This window comes from Zonotrichia albicollis, chromosome 6, assembly GCF_047830755.1.
Source record: "Zonotrichia albicollis isolate bZonAlb1 chromosome 6, bZonAlb1.hap1, whole genome shotgun sequence".
Classification (NCBI taxonomy): Eukaryota; Metazoa; Chordata; class Aves; order Passeriformes; family Passerellidae; genus Zonotrichia; species Zonotrichia albicollis.
This window is the reverse complement of record NC_133824.1, coordinates 25,578,339-25,592,253: the sequence shown is the minus strand read 5'-3', so window position 1 is coordinate 25,592,253 and position 13,915 is coordinate 25,578,339. Positions and strand designations below refer to the sequence as shown.

The window sequence follows — 13,915 nt, the reverse complement described above, 5'->3', positions numbered from 1 at the left end:
GCCAAACCACAGAGAATGTCTGGCTTTATTGCACTTGGTGTCTTAACTGCTTTTACTATGAATATACACAATGCACAAAAATAAGCTTATTAAAAACTAACTCCATCTACTTGTAACTTCCTTCCAGACAAGCTCTAGCATTAAGTGCATTATAGAAAATTGCACATCACCACAGAATAGTTAGCTATGATATACAGCTATAAATAGTTTTTAGGAGACGTTGACTAACTCCTAACTCAAAGGAGGTGTCAGTAGAATAGCATGAAGCTGCAACTCCGCAGGAGTTTAATTGTGTGCCTGCTGCTAGAGCTGCACAATGGGCTTTACAGATTACTGCTTTCTATTAAAATAAAGTGCATACACAATACTGTGCTTTTGAAGAGAATGAGGAAGTTTTCACATCTGTGAAAGACAACTTTCCCTCAGGAATTCAGCATAGTAGACTTCAACTCCACACTGGGAATTAACACCAATTAACAACCAAACCGAGGAACAGCTGGAGTGTTGAGTACTGAGATGGATATTCTCAACAAATAAGCGCAAGGCAAAAGAATGCTTTGAAATCCACAGACTCAAAGGCTGGCCGGTTGGGTTGCTCTATGGTTAGATCAGGAATTGCCAACTTCTGGTTGTACATGAGCAACACCAGTTATTCCATTACACACTATGGCACTACCAAACTTTGTTCTCTCCAGGCACAAAGATAGAGCTTTGGAAATCACAACAACCACGTGCGCCGCACAGTGCCTTCCACCAGCTAAAGCCTTCAAAAATCAGTCTAATGCAAAAACAGCACTGAACTTGTTTGCATTTTTAAAAGTTATTACTTCTCATGAAAACCAGCAACTAGTATCTGCAGGCTGAAATAAACTGTATCCTTTCATGTGAACACAGGAGCACATTTGTACCTGAATGTACAGATAATGCACTGTCTGAACGACTGGTGTCCTGTCCTCTCCTCCATGGCTGTTCTTTTCATTGCCTTCTTCATTCTTTATCACAACAAAAGTAACAGAACAGTTAGCTACAGGAAGATGTGCAGACTTTTTTATTACATACTACTGTTTTTAATGGCTGGAATACATTGATGAGAACTCAGCTTCTATAGTTTGAAAAAGAGCAAAATAATAGAGTGAAATTTTGTAATACCATTGCATCTAAATAAACTAGAAAACAGGTGTGGCCAATTCTCAAAGTGAAAATGAATAGCATTTTGCCATTATTAGACACTGAAGGAAAAGAATTCTGGAAGAACTAGATGAATTCTAAATCTCAAGCTGTGTCATATTAAAAAAAAGAGAAAGATAAGATTTGAAACTAGTAGATAGAAAGCTTGCTTGATAAACAATGCAACCCCCACTCTCAACCAACAATTCTGGTATGGTGTGTATACATATACATATATATTGAGAAAAGAATGCACTGCTATATTATTAAATGATACACTGAAAACCTTTCCTTGCCAATGTACATTATAACAGAAAGAGGAAGGAGATGCAGCTTTAAATAAAAGCATGTTACAGATCATCAGGGTTGGCAGTGACATACTGTAAATGCTGTAGAAGAGTGTGAATTAGCTTCCTAGTGACACAGTGCACTGACTGTCCACAGCAAGTGCTGTGACACAATCCTAAAATCAACTAAAACCTCAGTTATCATACTGACTTCCCCTCTTTCAGACTGTTAGCAGTATGCATTTTGTCTGCTCAAAAAAGTTGCATATGAACACATATACTGGTTAAAATCATGTAGAGGCAGAACAGAATTTCAACTTTGAGAGGTGTAAGACCATGTAATCCATAATTGTTAACTCATAAACACACTGAAGTGTTCAATTTGCAATAACCTGGGTCATGACTTAAAAAAACCACATATTTAGTTCAATAAACACTTCAGGAAACAGAATCCAGATTAGCTGCATCACACTGATTTCTATGGGATGCAGCTCACAATGGCACAACACACTAATCAGACAGGTAAGGTTATGTTTCTGTAATTAAAGCAGAAGTGAAATAAAACATCTTAACTGACCTGTTTACTTGTCAAAGACTATTTTATTTTATTTTCATTTTCACTAACTGTATCTTTACACTTACTGGAGAATGACCTTTACTATTTTCATCTTCATTTTCAAAAATTATTTCGCTTTCAGAATCTGTGGTTGGCCTGTTCAAAAACACAGAAAAAAAACAAACTCAAAAGTTCTGTATATCAAGTAATATTTACTAAAGAATTTGGAAATTATTTTGGGGGGGGAAAAAAATCTAAGCTTCTGCTTAAGACTTTCTATAGACTTTGAACAAAAAAGCAAAACAAAACAAAACCCTGAAAACAATCCTGCTTGCAAAGAAACACTTCCTTTGACAGTCCAGTTCTAAAAGGGAAGGTATATGTTTGCCATCAGTAAAAGTTAATTGCTATATCCAGTAAGCAGAACTGAGATAAATGTATTCAATTGCTTATACAAAAAAAATCACTGAGTGAGACAACTGAGCCATACACAGAGGAAGGTATGGAATACACTAATAAAAACCAAAACAAAAAAGGGCAAAAATTTGATATTTTTCAAGATTTGTAATATTTCTGTTATTCTTTATTAAAAAAAAAATTATTCTCAAGGCTGGAAAAGACAGTCAAACATAAGGTAAGCAGTCATGCATTCTGGCACAAATAAGCAGCTTCAAGAAGCGTACATCAAAAAAATTTCCACATTGATTGACAATCCTTAGCTAGAAAATTTCCTCCTCCTGGCTATGTGACTGCTGGCACATACCCTGGTTTTGAACAAGGAGACAGAATAAAAATGCAGTGAACTACTTCTGACAAAAGAAACGATAATGGTAAGACACAAACTTGGAAAAACTAACTGTGCTCTTGCTCCCTATGGTGCCAGTACTGAAGCCTACTTACAAAATTGAATGGGAGAACACGCCATCACCATCATCGTCGTCGTCGCTGGACTCCTGATCAGCTCCACTGAATTTGTTGCTGGAGGATCTTTCACATGAAGTGCTCCACTCAACTGAACTGGTCAAACACGGAGGGGGAGCATTAGTTTCCACATCATTTGTCTCCTCAGTGGAAAGGATGAACAGACCAGCTTTGGGGGGCACTCTCCTTTCATCAGTCGTTCCAGATGTTGACACAGTGGGAACAGGACTTTCATGTTTTTCTATCCAAGCATTGTAATACCTCACAATATTCTCATGGTTCAAGCGGGAAAGCAACGTCACTTCCCCCTTAATCCTCCGGAACTGCTTGCTGGTGGGGTTTATGCGAATACGTTTCACAGCATAATAGCAACCATCAAGCTTATTTCTCACCTGAAAAATTCAAATTAATCTAAAATCAAATGCTTACAAATGCCTTACCAAGCAGAGCCAGAAGAATAATTTTTTTCACAAAACAGGAAGTCTTCCTTTCACCTCGAAAATGACTGCAATTCAAATGCAAGGTTCCTGATACTGACACGCTTCTCCCCAATCTCCCAGCAACCTCTCACAAACTTTTCATACTATTCAATTCCAGATAAAAACCTTAACACAGGCACAGCACCAGCAGACAGTAAATAAAACCATACAAACATTGACTATATTTTTCTGCTTCAGAGAAAACAAACATATCCTTAAAAAGGTTTCCACAGAGGAAACCATTTTTATACCATACCTTGATGACTGCTCCAAAAGCCCCTTTACCAAGTAATTTTAGCTCTTCAAACTCATTGTAGTATCGTGAAAATTGTCTCTGTGTTTCTGTGAAGAATGAAGCACTGGATATCTGACTGCTGGGTACAACTGTCTCCATGCAATCTATACCTCCTGAATCTGCAATGAACACAAAGTTACCGTTACTGGCAATGTGGAGTTAAGGTGCTAGGGACTGTCAAATAAGGAGCAAGGAGGAGGCTAAATGTAAATAATTTCAAGTGCAACTAAACCCTAAAATACAGAAGTGCTCTGCTGTGTAAAGCTCTAGTGCAAGTGTTAGTCTTAATACTGTTTTTAATTACTAACATGAATTATGCTGGACAAAGGAATGATTTTAGCAAGAACTTAAGAAGGAAAAGTCTCATAGGAACACCATCTTACAAGGACAAAGTTAAATCTGTATTTACACCATGCAGGAGGTGGGTGACTTTACAGGTTTCTTTAAAGCATGAGCTGCTTCTACAGAAGAAAAAACAGTCAGTCCACCCCAGCCAGTCTTGCACAGAGAAGCTGAAGATCACACTACCTTTTAAGTTAGTTAATGTAACACACTTGTGCAGTCTTGTGAAGCTGGAGCACAGGTCAATTTTTCTTACTGCAGGCATGCAGTTCACTTAATTAGCAGAACATAGGAAGTACCAAGTTCCTTACCATCTAGATTTTCTTCAGCTACAGGTATTTTTATTTGTGGAATGTTTATAAAACTATGTTGTAGCAGCTGCTGAGGAGTCCATCTTTCTTTATCTTCCAAGCAAACACACCTGTTAGCAAACCACAGAGAGAACTATTTCATGTCTGACATAAACGTTAGAAGAGTTCTTCTTATACCTAAGAAATTATTACCTCCATCATTTAGGTGAGAATCAGAAGCAAGTAGACAGACTAAATGGCTTATCACAGTGATATACAGTTGGTGGCTGAGCAGAGAAAAAGAGCACCAAACCTGCTCTCCCAAATCCCAGATTAGCAGCCTGAGCCACGAGATCAACCTTTTCTATAAAAACTACAACTAAAAACACAGGAAGACATATCTATTATTTAAAACACTGTTAAAATCTTAAAAAAATTCCAAACAAACAAACAAAAAACCCAACAAAACAAACAAAAAAACCCCAAAAACCAAAGACAAACAGATACAGGAATGTGACAAACCTACTTTTCTAGAAAGTCTTGAAAGTCAGCAGGTAAATTGGTAGGCACAGCAACTGGGAATTCCTTGGTTGCTTGGCCCTGGCTGAGCGACAGCAGAAGCAAGCCCAGACGCCACACATCCCCTTTTTTTCCAGGTTTGTAGGGAAGACCATCCTCACTAAATCGAACCTTGGTTTGCTCAAAAACATCAGCTTTGCAGATGTCAGCTAAGCGCTTGGAAATGCTGTAGTCTGTGACCTTGATGTTTCCTTCAGCATCTACCAGGACACTGGAAGCACAAAGGACCTTGTGCACTACTGAATTACTGTGCAAGTAGTCGAGAGCTGACAAGATCTGGATCGCATAATGGCGCAACTGCTCAACTGGAACTGGAGTCTCTTTGTCCAAGTATGTAGAAAGGCTACAACCACTTATGTGCTCCACTAAAATATCCACCACAATTGAGTTGTCCCGTTCTTGGAGGCTCATACATTTGTAATGTACTATGTTTGGGTGACTTAGCTTCACCAGTGAGTTGAACTCTGTTTCTGCTCCCTGCAGCTGGTAGAGAAACACAACATAACATGGATTTTGTCATATCTTGGGACACATTACTAATAAAATATGGAATACAAACAAAATACTTATAAAATATATGACATCCTCATACTTCTCTGAGAAGGAAGTATTGTGCACTGGAGAAAGTACAGCTTTGATTTTAACATATAAGCTTGATTCCTTGTTTCTGCAGAATTTCAATATTTTGTTTATGCATACTTGAAAACATGCTTTTTATTGTAAAGGAACTCCTGAATACCCCAACACATTAATTTTCTTTCATGCTTAGATACTAGCATTTTTAAGTTCATTACTGCCCTCTTAAGCTTAATATAAACTAGCAGCCTAAAGAAAAGCACTGAACCTCACCTAATCTTTATTAAGCCAAATGCAAAATATAGGTATTACCTGTTTCTTAGACTTCTCAATCTTCTCTATTTCATGAGTTGTAAGAAACCTTCCCATCTTTTTTTCCCAGTGCAGAACCCACTCATATATTAGAACAAAGTCTCCACTGTGAATTTCCAAGGCATTGTAGACAGATTTACCAAGCTGTTCATCTCTGCCTATACACAAAGGGAGAGAAGAGTAACATGGCTTCTTTTGTTTCTAAGGATTTGACAAAAGCTCCTGCAAATGCTAAATAAATACCAATAAGCCTGTTTTCTAAAGTCAGAAACATAAACCTACTTACAACTAGACAAGACATGTATCTATCTAGTAAGCATGGAATATATCAAGCTTGATGAGACTGAATGCTAGGTAACAGCACTCAAATGAAAGCAATCACATGTTGACAAAAAACTGCTGCACATTTTCAAGAATTTCAAGTTTTAATAAATGAACAACTTTCCTGCTTAGCAAATGCCAAGTTCTACACTTAGTAACACAATTGTTCATCCTCAAACTGCAAAATAATAAAATTTTCCATTCTCAAGAGACTTTCAGACTGTTAATCCATCCACCGAGGAAGTGCTGTGTTGAAAACAAACAATGAAAACATCTGATGGTCTGTCCATGTGTGCACTCCATGGAGGTCTTCCAACTCAGCCTTCTGTCACGTCCTGTATTAATGTTTTTGCTAAACCTGCTGGTTTTATGCCATTGCTATCAGCAGCAATGGAAGGAAAGTATCCATTTCCACCACTGTGGAAATGGAAACCACTGTGCTTATCAGTGGTTTCACATGTTACTGAAAGCATACCAAATCCCAGCATTTCAAGTTGCAATTGTAATTTTGCTTACCTAGACATTTTCCTTTATGGACAGTAAGCTGTCCAGCACCACTTGTGCTGAAGTTCAGAACTTCATGATTTCCAGGGGACTCTTCATTATTACTAACAGAAAACTGGCGTTCTCGTCTGCAATGTAAAGAGAACATTTTTCTCCAACTCAAAGATAGTATATTTAAAGTCAGGAGTTGAATAAAAACATTAACACTTGGAAATGTACCAAGTTATCCACAGCACATAGCTTAGTTAAACCATGACAAATGAAGGTGGGGGGGAAGGTGGCAGGGAAGAGACCAAAATGAACAAGTCAACATCATGGCACATTACTGCCATCAAGTTTCAATTTGTAATCTAATCTTTGCAACAAAAAAAAACCCCAAATAAACAAAAAGCAACAAATAAGCAAATAAATCTAAAAAATCCACATGCAAACTGACATACTTGGAACGTCCAGCTGAATTTGGTCGGTGTTTATTATTCACCCCATGTTCCAAACAGCTCCCATTTAAACGTGAAGCAGCTCTGGGTCCTGCAGTCTCTCTTCTGTGAGAATCTTCTTGATTTCTCAGAGCAGCTATTTCCAAACGTTCCTATAAATCAGGAAAAACACTAAATAAGTGGAGCCACTCCTATCACCAAAATATGCAAGTACTTAGTTATTACTCTATGAAGTCATGGAGTTCATAGAAGAAATATGTTTTCATAATGAACGTACACATGAGGCCAAAGAAAAAGTGCTGAGATTTCAGAAAGGACACTTCAGCACTGTCCATGGCAAGAATGCAAAGAAACTGGAAACATTAAATACCAGCTTTTTTCTGTCTGTTTGAAAACATCCACCTTGGTACATTCAAGATGCTAGTATATTCCAGAAATAAACTCCAGAAATAATCAAGAACCTATTTTAATTTAGATCTACTAGAAGCCCTGAATAAACAAAGATGTCCAGGTACTTTCTACAAGTACTGTTACAGTACTGGGAAGAACTTACTGCAATGTTTGTTTGCACATCTGCTTACAAAGAATACCTGTTTGGCAATCTCTTTCTTTTTTCTTTCTTCCCTTTTCTCTTCCTCCCTTCTCTGAATCTCATTAAGGATTTCACGTTGCTGAAAAAAAATTTCAATTGTTAGAAATGCAACAGTACATGCAATGCAACTGCTAAAATCTTACCCTGATTTAAAAGTAAAGAAGTTACAATGCTGATTTTTTGGAAGTGTTGAAAGGACTTAGAAGATGTCACAAGAATAAAAAAATAGAAGTAAAATTAGGTCTCCTGAGGAAGTTAATAGTATCAATTGTACGATATAGGAAAATGGAATTGTAAATTACTTCTATTGCCAGACCCAACAGTAAAGTTTCATGCACGTGAAAAAAAAGACAGGGAGATAAACCCAAGTGATCTTTTAAAAACTGGAGCTATCTATCCATATTCCCCACAGAGTGGAGACTTCACACTACTAGCCCCTGTGAGACTTTGATGAATCCCCTCATTTCTACTGAAGGATATTGGTGGTCTGACATCTCTTTAGGTTCAATTTGTTGCTCTCTAGAGATGCCTCTCACAGTGAATGTTCCAATCACCCTAGGAGCAAAAGAAGATATGAATACCTGTCTGCCTGGCTAACACCTCCTAGTTCACAATGGAATACACTTAATATGTACCTTTGCTTAAGCTTTTGTATAAGGTCCTCTTGATAAGGGATTTTTATAGGATCAAGAATCAACATTTAGGTTTATTTCAGGCACAAATATTTCCCTGGGTTAAAACCACATCATTAAAATATTACAATTACAGCAGCAGATAGTTCATATAATACCCATTGATCAACTCATACTGGCAGGTTTGACAAGTTAATAATTCACTAAAACTCCCCATTATGCAGAGTGATTTTAAAATTGTGTTATTTAAAGAATATATGGTTATTAATACATTGATTTCTCTTACCTCCTGCTCCTCTCTTCTCTTAACTTCTTGTGCCTTACGCAATTCCTCCTGAGCCAATCTTTCCTGTTCTTTCTGATGATTTTTTAACATTTCTTCATGAAAAGACTTGGAAGGTGGTTTATTATACTCACTGAGAAATGACTGTACATGGTCAGCAAGTTCAAATATCATCACCTGAAAGAAAAAAGGTACGAATGAAATGCACAGTCAAATGATAGCAAAATGCTACCCACCCCAAAAAGCAACACAGCAGAAGCATGGCTGTCAATTTTGTTATTTATCAGGGAGAATTTATCATATTTCAGTAATTTTTGTCAGAACTATTTATTAATAAATTGTAACAGGAAAAATCCCTGACCACAGTAGCAAAGATGGCAAAAAATACTGAAAAACAGACAACCTAAGCCATCTTATTTTTCTAACAGCAAAGTGAAATTTAAAAATAATTTTCTCATCTTCTTCTAGGCATAATTTTTCTATTCCCAAAGATATGGGTTTATGACATATGAGCTACAACAGAACAAATCCTTTGCCCTTATCTGTTACTGTACCTACTGCTATGAAATAGTTCTTATTTCACTGCCAACCACAAATCCAGCCCTTCCTCTGCATACCAGTCTCCCCTTTAGAACTGTAAAGTCTCAAAGTGCTCCATATTCATATAGCTACAACCACTAAAATAAGAACTGCACTGAAAACTCTGCTACGTGGCTTGCCAGGTTGGAATCAATTTTCAGTCACTGTTTACTTGAACTATTGATGATCTATTGACCTGTCAGGGCTTAAGCTTTCAGCAGTCTAGTAGCATCCCCTTATTAGTTCAAGCACTCCACAGTGCTAAGAGACCATTTTAGCTCTAAAATTAAAGAACAGTACAGGACAAAGGTGCAGTCAGCAGCACCACTGAGCAGGATTTGCACGTACAGGTGGGAGATAGTACAATTTAATTTGGCTTATCTGCCTGCAACAGGGTGGCATTTAGAAGATTCTCAAACACTGAATCCCCTGCTTGAAAGTAAGAATGAAGCCAGGACGCAATTCAAAATAGAAAGAACAGCACAATATGCATAAATCTGACATGTGCAACTAGATTATCTTTCCCAAGTTACTATTCAGAAGGCAAGGCAATCATTGCATGCACATATATATTAAAAAACCCATCAAAAACAAGAGAAATTTCAATAATTAAAAAAACATGGATAGTTTGCTCTTCAGTTTCAATAGGAGGTTGAAGTATTGTCAAACTTTCTGTATCACAGAATACAATTTAATAAGGAATATCTGTCAAGGTATAGAGAAAATTTATCTCCCTTTTTTCTGCAGGTAAAGTAATTCAGGATAGCACTGCATATGCCATTCATACAAAATATGTACCATACATGTAACTCACAACCACATCTACGCTTTGCTGGAGGAAGCATGACTCTTTTTTGGAAAATCAACATTAGGAAAATGTATGACATATTTAGGTCCTTTCAATGAGATCAGAAATCAAACTGGGACTTGGAAGCCCTACAGGCTAATAATTCTTGTGGTCACTTGTGAGCAGACCCAGAATATATCGCATGGTTTTGTGGTTACTTAGAGAATTTAACCCTTGCACTTCCTGTGAATTGTCCATAGCACTGTCATTAGGAAAAAACAAACAGCAAATAACAAACCCCTGCTCTAAATTCCAGAATACTTTATTAAACTGCTAATTTCCAAAGATAATGAAAAATTTGAGGAAATTCTTGGTTACTGAACAGGATGTATCTAGCTAAAGCAATTATTGTGACAGTATCTGCAGCAACACTGGCAATCAAAATACAAGTATAGTATTCAAATGGAAAAAAAAGGCTTGATATGGCAGGAGTGAATGACAGATAGCTCCTGCTAAACCTGTAAAGTTGACAGGCTTGGGAAACTGAAAGCAAAATATTACCCCACTTCAGCCTATTATAATGTCCACAGCTGTGTAATACTCACTTTTGGAAAGACAAACGGAGCTACTGAAATGTGTTCACCTGCAACATTTCCAAATAGCAATAAGAAACATACCCAACCCCCTGCTTTTACCAAGAATTCTCTGTTTGCTTTTAATTATTTGAATCATTTCAGCCCTCAACAATAGAAAGGTATTGCTAATACTAAACATACCAAAGGATGTATAAAATCCCTTAAAATAGATAAAAGGTCTAAGTTTCCCATATTTCTCCATCTTTCCTTTTTTACCCAGTTCCAGGGAAACTCAAGTATCACTACTCCTAAACACAGCAAAAAAAGGGACAGTGGCATGGAGTGACTGTACTAAAAACTGTTGAGCTGGTATTGGAATGAAGGCCTCTTGCCCTCCAGTTCAGCATTAGGTGAACAAGATCACATGGAAAAACTCCCCAGGTAACCACTGTTTGCTTAAACAGATAGGGCTTCTTATGATATTCAAATCAATCTGAAAAGTGCAGAAAGCTCTTAGTTTTACAGTCCATATTCCTCTTCATGTTGCCAAATAACTCAGAACCTTTTAAACCTAGTAACGTGAACCTTTAAACCAGGAATAAAGCTTGCAGTATTTATACATGGATTTTGAGAGCATCCATAGTCTGAACTTTCATTAACTAGAAACATTCCTAAGAAAGACAGTCCCTCCTTCCTTAAAAGCAATGCAACTTACACTTCCAGTGTGGATGTATTCCACAATATTATACCATATCATTTAGAACTATTTAGGTTCAGAGTATATTTCTCAAGGAAGTGAAAAGCTCTTACCTCTCCACAGCACTGTTTTGCTAATTCAGTTAGTCTGGATTTTAGTTCATTTATTTTCTCATTTGACAAGCCTTTTGAATTTTTTAGCTGTATTTCAGGAACTCTGTGAGACAGCAACAAAACATAAAAAAGTCCTCATTAGAAAAGCTGAGTGTAAAAAGCAACAGATTGTTGATAAAAACTGTGTGAGGGAAAAGGAATGGAGTTCAAAGTCACTTGGCAATTATAGTCAATGCTCAAATAAGCAGAATATAAATATTACACGTACAAGATAAAGTCAGAAATACTGTATTATATTCCCTATCATCAAATTTTCCGGTTGCAGATTACCTCTTGGTAACACTTAAGAGCAGAACTACCAAGAAACCCTGCACACTCTAGTAATTCAGTTCTTAACCACTAGCTTTCTGAACAAGCCATTTAAAACATTACTAACATAACATTTAGATGTTTACAATTTATGTATCACCACTATACAAGTAACACAAACTCTAAGAAACAAAAGCAAAAAATTAGTATCAGGTATATTTTTAAAATATTCAAAATAAAGTAAACAAGCAAAGTGCCTGTAGACATGTTATTTTAAACTAAAACAAACAAACAAAAAAAAAGAGAGTAGCTGTTACATCCCTGTTACCGGGTACAACTGAGCTGTCACTTAATAAGGAATAGCATTTCCCTTCTACAGCACTCATGCCACAGCACGAAGGGATGGACTGAAGGGAGTTATGTTTTGTACTATCAGTGGTACAAGGACTGAACAAAATGGGGCAACACTTAGCCCGGAATCACTTGCCAACACAAAATGGTGGGGCAGGCTCCTCACCTGCAACTCCTTCTACAGTCTCTACGGAGAACTCTTCCAAAAGTGAATCCAACAGAAAACAGAACAACAGATGGCTTTAAACAGAAAGGAGATTCAGTCTGTCTCAGGTGAAAGGAGTTCAGGAGTTTAACAAGGGCACTGGACGGTGGCAGGTACACCTGTGGTTATGCATCTCCAAGCTACAATCTGGGGCTGCAGTTCTGCACTGACAAACTCATTCCTATCATTCTCCATTGCACAAAAGATTAAATCCAATTCAGTTTGAGTTTAGAACTGCATATTATAAAATACCCCAGGCTTAATAAATACTGACATGCAGAAAGCAAGACTAAGTTTTATTCACATAAAACTACATGTCTTTTCAACTTACACTTTGCTACAGAAAGCAGAGAAAAAAGGTTATAATTTAATGTTCACTTACGTATCAGGGTAAGTATGAGGACACTTGACCCACAGGTCAACTTTGGCATACACTTCATTAGCACCGGTCAATCCCTGAGGACGCAGAACTAAATTAATTTCAGGAGGTTGTCGTACCTAAAACACAAACCAAAACTTCTGATTGAAAAGGTTCACTTGGTTTTGCTATAATGAAAACACACAACTCTCAATCTATATTATAGCAGAATACAGCTTAGACCATCCAAACCATGAAAAAAATACATTAATATGTTAACATTACTCAGTAGGAGTGAACAGGTCCACTGACTATCATAGTTTATGCAGTATATTTTTACAATTTCTTCAGACAAGTGTAGTTACAGTCATTAGAAAGATGATTCAGACTGAGCAAAAATGAGGTTCTACAATAAAACTTTTGTTCTGCTTACTGTAAGACAGCAGTAGGAAAAAAATAAATAAACTTAACACAGGTTATTTATATCACAAATTAAAGCATTCATTGTAAGGACAGCATTTTTCTTTAGTGTTTAGATTACTAACTCAGGCATTATTTTCTTTTCCAACATGGCAGCAGACCTTACCAATATACACCTTACATGGCCAAACCACTGGACAGTATTTTTTTTCTGTAATTGTTCTTAGTGTTTTTCCATAAACCAGAATTTTAACAAGCATTGCCTTCCCCATCCCTACCCTGTTCAAATCACCCACTCAAAATCAGAATAAAGTAAAATACGCCCATATAAGTATTCCCAACTTTTTCTTTTCAATTAGGTTTAAAAACAAACAACAAAAAACAACAACAAAACAACCCAGCCCTTAGTACATGAAAAACAGGGAGGGAAGTAAGACCACATGGAATAACAAATACAGCAACAGATGGTAACTATCCCCTTTGCTTTTCTAGCAAGGAGGAGAACATCTCACAGGAAGAAGATATCAGGTATGACCTTCAATACAGAGTGAACACTTCTGGAAACCCAGCAAATTACTGAGAATGTTCTCATCAATCTTCATAAGAAGAGAAGTCACAAGTTGCTGCAAAAAAATTAAGTTCAAGCCTCTAGCACAAAAGAAAGCAGGGGATATATAGCAGACATTCAAGACAAAAGAATGCAAAAAGAAACAACAGTAAAAGTGAACGTGTGGAACAGAACAATGACCATTACCTCCAGATACAGGAAAACAGTATCATGGGCACAGCTGGAAAGGAAATATCAATTTGATGGGGACACGAAAGACAAATGGAACAGAGTCATGAGGACCAGGCCTGAGCATTAACTAGCTGTAATTAAAAAAACCCCACACCTATAAAAATGAAAGCAAAACAATTATCATGGAAATAGGCGCACTGTGACAAAAC

The 13,915-nt window shown here is 37.0% G+C and overlaps 1 protein-coding gene across 2 annotated transcripts in view; it reads right to left on the bottom strand.

Moving 5' to 3' along the window:
* EIF2AK4 (eukaryotic translation initiation factor 2 alpha kinase 4) overlaps positions 1-13,915 on the bottom strand; it is a 40,099-nt gene that overhangs the window by 25,450 nt on the left and 734 nt on the right. Inside the window, exons 2-15 of one of the 2 annotated variants that reach the window (XM_074542802.1) lie at positions 13,722-13,755; positions 12,572-12,687; positions 11,325-11,427; positions 8,577-8,750; positions 7,657-7,737; positions 7,070-7,218; positions 6,642-6,757; positions 5,805-5,962; positions 4,864-5,399; positions 4,359-4,468; positions 3,667-3,824; positions 2,911-3,323; positions 2,097-2,166; positions 909-992 (exon numbers count right to left, since the gene is read on the bottom strand). In XM_074542802.1, coding sequence (XP_074398903.1) covers positions 909-992; positions 2,097-2,166; positions 2,911-3,323; positions 3,667-3,824; positions 4,359-4,468; positions 4,864-5,399; positions 5,805-5,962; positions 6,642-6,757; positions 7,070-7,218; positions 7,657-7,737; positions 8,577-8,750; positions 11,325-11,427; positions 12,572-12,687; positions 13,722-13,755 — 2,302 coding nt within the window. The remainder of the gene's footprint in view (positions 1-908; positions 993-2,096; positions 2,167-2,910; positions 3,324-3,666; positions 3,825-4,358; positions 4,469-4,863; positions 5,400-5,804; positions 5,963-6,641; positions 6,758-7,069; positions 7,219-7,656; positions 7,738-8,576; positions 8,751-11,324; positions 11,428-12,571; positions 12,688-13,721; positions 13,756-13,915) is intronic. The other variant, XM_026793275.2, reaches the window with a different exon arrangement.